The sequence below is a fragment of the Myotis davidii genome, unplaced genomic scaffold, assembly GCF_000327345.1.
Source record: "Myotis davidii unplaced genomic scaffold, ASM32734v1 scaffold75, whole genome shotgun sequence".
NCBI classification, from domain to species: domain Eukaryota; kingdom Metazoa; phylum Chordata; class Mammalia; order Chiroptera; family Vespertilionidae; genus Myotis; species Myotis davidii.
The window spans coordinates 1171036-1176718 of NW_006286977.1; the positions used below are offsets into that span (position 1 = coordinate 1171036).

The following is a 5683-nucleotide window of genomic DNA, read 5'->3' on the forward strand; positions in this document are numbered from 1 at the left end:
GCCCCCCCGCCCTCACTCTCCGCATGCTGCCACCTCCACTCCCCTCTGCTCTGAGGACACCTGAGAGCTAAGCATCCACCTGCCTTCTAGCCACTCTCAGCAAGTGGAGGGCCCGTGAAAGGCCCAGATGCCTCCTCTGGCCACCAGGCTGTCCAGCCAAGGTCATTTCTGAGCAGCCCATGAGCCTCTCACTGAACAGAAGTGTCGCTGGTGGATGTCTGCTCGGGCTCTGCCCGGGCCCCTCCCCCGTGGGCCTCCCCTCTCCCGAGCCTCTAGCCCAGGCTCCAACCTGGGCACTCAGCTCTCTCCCTGCCCCTCTCTCCTCTCCCAGACCTTGAGCAGAGGATCCTGCAGGTGTTGAAGGGCGCTGGCACCCCTGTGAAGGCTGCCCAGCTGGAAAAGGAATGCCAAGTGCCCAGGAAGGACATCAACCGTGCTCTCTACCGGATGAGAGATAAGTTGCAAGTGGATCGCGATGACTCTGCGAAATGGCGCTTGAGAGAGGGTGGGCCTGGAGAAATGGTTCCCACAGAGCCGGCCCGGCCCAGCCATGGTAACCTGCCAACCTTGGGTGGGGGTGGTGTACCCAGCACCAGCAGTCCTGGCAATGGACAAGCCTGGGTTTGGGCCTGGGTTTGAATACAGGCTCCGCCCCTTGGGGGTGCACAATGTCCCCTCATCGTGCCTTCACTTCCTCTTCTGGCCAATGGAGACGAGAGCAGGGCTGCTTCGTAGGGTTTCGAGAGGATTAGATACAAAGGTTTCAGCCTAGTGCCAGCACATAGTAGGTGCTCAGCAAAGTACAATAATAACAGAAAGTAGTGATGGCAATGATAATGATGATGATAGAGCAAAGTTAACATCACACTAGATCAGTGGTTCTCAACCTTCTGGCCCTTTAACTACATTCCTCATGTTGTAACCCAACTGTAAAATTATTTTCGTTGCTACTTCATAACCGTAATGTTGCTACTGTTGTGAATCGTCATGTAAATATCTGATATGCAGGATGGTCTTGGCGACCCCTGTGAAAGGGTCGTTCGACCGCCAAAGGGGTCGCAACCCACAGGTTGAGAACCGCTGCACTAGACCCTCTTAGCCAGTTCTGTAGCCCACAGACCAAAAGAGCTGACATTGGTCAAGTGCTTACAGTGGACCAGGGCGCACCCAGGGTTCCCTGGATGCAAAGAGACGGCACTCAACCCCCTTTTCCCAGAGAAGTTAGGTAGCAGGGCAGCCGCACAGCTGGAAAGAGGCAGGGCAGGGTTAGAGCTCGCGAGGCCCTCCGCCTTCGCCTGGTAGAGTCCCGTCCCCTCCCTGCTCCTACACCCCTGGCCGTCTTCCTCTCTCCAGCAGACGGGACCCTGCAAGACAGTTGCCGTTTCCAGAAACCTGGCTTTCAGCTGGGTGACCGCGGAAGCACTGGCTTCCTTTCAGCTGCTGGGACAAGGGCCCGTTTCCTTCGCCACAGGACAGGCTATGAGAGCTCAGGGCCATGGCCCTCCCACCCCACCGGGAGGTTCCCACTAAGCGCCCGGACGCAGCGCTCAGGCTCTGTGGTGGAAGAAGCTAACGGCCTGAGAATCGATCCCTCCGGTCAAGAGCTGACATCTCTGTGCAGCCCCGTGTGCCAGGCGCGCCCGGAGGCTCGGTGCCCGTCCCCGGCCCCAGGACAGCCTCCGTGGGCACTGTGATCATGTGTGTCTGATGGACGAGGGAACGGGCTCAGAGGGGCTGCGGCTGCCCAGGGTCCCACAGCTAGTAAGCAGTGGAGCAGACTCAAACTCCAGAGTCCTCCTTAACCACCCACCCTCCTGCCTCCCACAGAGCTGCAGGAACAGATCTTAAGGTTGCTGGAAACCAGAGGGCCCCAGAGGGCCTTGAGCATCGCCAAGTCCCTGGGGATGAAGACGTCAAAGGATGTCAACCGATACCTGTATGCCATGCAGGAAGAGCACCTTCTGGACTTGGACAAGAATTCAAAAACATGGAAAATTTATCAACCAGGTAGGCCCTTATGTGCTTCCCTGGGCAGGGCAGGGAAAGACACGCTCTGATGCCCAACCTGTGCTCCTTGCTGGGCACCCTGCTGAGCACTCGGCCTGCTCCACCTTCAGAACCTCCCAGAAGCTTGCACTTGTCTTGCTGACCAGTCACTGGAAGGGATTCCAGGAGGGAGGAGCATGACGGGGGAGTAACCAGGGAGGGCCTCCTGGAGGCAGGGCCTGAGGCTGTAGCTGCAGAAGGCAAGGGGCTGGGAGGGGCGGCCCACTCCTGACTGTATTGGCCTGGGCGCAGGGCTCAGCCTGAGGTTGCTGACAGTTCGTAGGCACTTTGCCCAACTCGGAGTGGGCATTGCTGAAGGAGACCAGGCTGGGCTCAGATAGCGGGGGGCGGAGTCCCAGGGCGACTTATCCACCAGGTACAGCAGTCGCAGGGCCTCGAGCCCACAGTCCTTTTACAGCCCCACAGAAATGTTCTCATTCCTCTTAAAATCAGAAGAAAACAGTGAACGTTATAATCATAATAACGACTCTCGCCTAGATTATATGTCTTTATCCCAATGCAGTCATAACATATAATTTTAAAAAATATGTTTAATGGAGGAAGTGGGCCCACAAAGGCACAAGAGCCCAGGGCCCACGGAGGTGGGAATGTGGCCGTGTGTGCAGCGGTGAAGGCCGGGGCAGGTGCCCCCTGGCCCGCGTGGGCGGACACGCCTGCTCCAAGGGCCCTCAGCAGCCTAGGAGTGACGCCCTGCGACAGCAGCCGATTTCAGACACTGGTCACAAAGGCAAATTCTTAAACATGCCTCGGAAGGCAGGCAAAGCTTCTCTGTGGACAGCCGCCAGCCTTGGCTGGGGGGCGCTCACGGTCAGCGTGTGGCTGCCCGAAGGGAGAGGGGCAGAGGGCAGGTGAGCAGAAAGCTCCCCGGTCCTCTCGGGGCAGCAGAGGACACTCAGGCAGGGTGACGATGTCCAGGGGAGGGTCATCCGAGATGCCGGTGGCATTTGTCAGACATGCCCGTTCCTGGCCAGGGGCTCCGGACTCAGCACCCGGAGGGCACTGGGACTCTATGTCCAGGCTTGCCAGGAGACCTAGTGCTGCCAGCCGGCAGTTGGAGCACCAGATCCGTCGGGGGATGCGGAGGGGTTGAGTGGCATGTTATTCCACAGGGACTCCCAGGGCCCCCCCCATCATTTACCAGCAAAGCCCTGTCATGATCTGTCAGAACGCACCCCACAGCCACATCTCCATCCAGAACTCCGAAGCCGTCCAGATTGGACACGGGAACACCATCGTGAGACTAACGGCCCCTGCGGAGAGCGGTGAGTCCCCTGGGAGACGCCGTGGGAGGACCTGGGGCAGCTGCTCTGTCCGGGTGGGTCAGCGAACAGGGGGCAGTCAACCCTCCGAGGAGAAAGGGCGGCCTTCAGATCACCACGGGCCTCCTTCACGGCCTCCTGAGAGTGAGGGCGTCTTTCCCATGCCTGGATCGAACCCTTCCTGATTCCCTTTCATTCCAATACCGTTCACCTCATTTCCCAGGCGACCGATCTCTTCCCATGAGAAGCAGTTCGGGTCGCTCCCCTCAGGAGGGTGGCACAGGGGCCACTGCAGCATTCTGTTTATTCCGAGACACACTGTGTTCTCCACACTGTCACATCTCTAGCACTGGAATGCATCTCGCCAGTGGCACCCTAGTCATGAGGAAATATGGCCCTACAGGCACTGTGGTGAGAGGGACAACAGTGAGAGCATCAGCCCCCAATTGGGAACACTCCCTGCACTTCTAGAGAGCCCTTCCCCCTTCTGGGCCTCAGTTTCCCCGGCTGTGAAAGAAGAACTTTGTCTGAAAATCTAGATCAACGTTTGCCCAATGTCAATCCTCTGAGCCTCCCCCCGCCCCCCGATTCCAGCCAGGCCCATGTCTGACTGCTGACTCCATGTTAAAGGGTTTCCCTTTCATTCTGCTCAAATGTCTGTTAGAGTAAATTTGTGCAGCAGCACCTCGTGTGGGAACAGGAAGGTCACCATAAACAGAAGCGCTGAGAGAAGTGCCGGAGGCTCTGAGCCGGTCAGAGACGCGCCTACACCAGAGGGACCTCCCCCTGAGGGGCTGGCGCACTGAGGGTGGCGCGGAGGGGAGGGTGGGCTCGCTGTTTGCGTTTCGAGTGCCCCAGTGATGCTCTGACTCCTGGGGACCCCGTGGTAACTGCTGGGCCCCCCTTTCCGATGGGGCCAGGAAGGGTCCGGAGGCCTGTCTCCTGTCCAGCCAGCACTTGGTGTGTGTGGGTGTTGGGAGGGTCAGAGGTCATGTTGCTGTGTTTCCTGCCAGGCTCCATGGCTCCCGGCTACCTCCCTCTACCACCAGCAGCGGGTCCCTTGGGTCAGGATCCCCCGGCTGGATCCTGGGGGCCGCAGGACGTCCGCATAGACAGTACTGTGCTCAAATATGTGCAGCTGGGACAAGGCAACAAGATGAAAGTGCACACCACCCCGGCCACGGGCGCTGGCCACAGCCCCCCAGGTAACAGGGGGTCATGCAGCCATCTGCCCACCCCACCCCACTTGTCTCCTCAATGGATGGAACCTAAGCCAGTCTTTGCAGGGAGAGAGGCATGATGGGAAATTCCTTTCCACCCACGAGAGTGGAGCAGGTGGGGCTTTAAGAGCTAGTACTCAGGCTCCCAGCCCTACTACGCCCCTCAGGAACCCTCAGTGTTTTCATCTGTACAATGGGCGTGCAGCAGCAGAGGTCGGGGCAGCTGAAGGGGGGACAGAAGAGATGGCCGACTGGGATGGCATCTAGGAGGGTGGAGGACAGGAGCCACCGAAGGACCTGGTGCCCTACTATGCACTGTCGATGGTGACCAGAAGGCCTAGGCTGTGCCCTCCTGGTCACTGGTAATCAGAGGCAGGCTGGGGAGAAAGCCAGCAGAGAGGCTGAGAGGGAGGGGAAGCCAGGGATGCAGGTTCCAGAACGGGGAGACCAGTGAGGCCTGAGGAGCTCCATGGGGTCCAGCCACCAGGGTCAGCGGCGACCTGAGGGGACAGAGGAGTGTGGGGAGTGAGAGGAGGCGGCTGAGTGTGGACAGTCTTTTCCGAAGTGTGGGTGGGACCGGCAGGAGCAGGACAGCAGGGGCTGGGGGCCTCGAGAAGATGTGAACCGAAGCTGGAGGTATCGTTCTAGAGCAGCGGTTCTCAACCTGTGGGTCGCGACCCCTTTGGGGATCGAACGACCCTTTCACAGGGGTCGCCTAAGACCATCGGAAAACGCATATATAATTACATATTGTTTTTGTGATTAATCACTATGCTTTAATTATGGTCAATTTGTAACAATGAAATTGGGGGTCACCACAACATGAGGAACTGTATTAAAGGGTCGCGGCATCAGGAAGGTTGAGAACCACTGTTCTAGAGCTTCTGGGCAGAAGGAGGAGGGGCAGGAGGCAGGGGAGAGGGTGGTTGAGTCCCAGGCACAGCATGGAGGACCAGGTCAGCTGGGCAGCAGGAGGAGGTGGGACCCACGCCGCCCCCTAGGGGCAGAGGACAGAGAGCCTGCAGCCCAGACAGGCTGCAGAGGCGCCCGGGGAGGTGGGGCCAGGGCGCCAGCACAGGGAGGGCTGGAGAGCCAGGCTGGGGGTCCGGCTCTGGCCCAGCTGCTCACCGCCCCCCT

The 5683-nt window shown here is 59.1% G+C and overlaps 1 protein-coding gene across 1 annotated transcript in view; it reads left to right on the plus strand.

The window, feature by feature from the left end:
- Positions 1–5683, plus strand: part of ZBP1 (Z-DNA binding protein 1) — a 9598-nt gene that overhangs the window by 2598 nt on the left and 1317 nt on the right. The window contains exons 2-5 of the mRNA XM_015560728.1: positions 332–621; positions 1818–2007; positions 3177–3329; positions 4340–4531. Of these exons, the coding sequence (XP_015416214.1) occupies positions 332–621; positions 1818–2007; positions 3177–3329; positions 4340–4531 (825 nt within the window). The remainder of the gene's footprint in view (positions 1–331; positions 622–1817; positions 2008–3176; positions 3330–4339; positions 4532–5683) is intronic.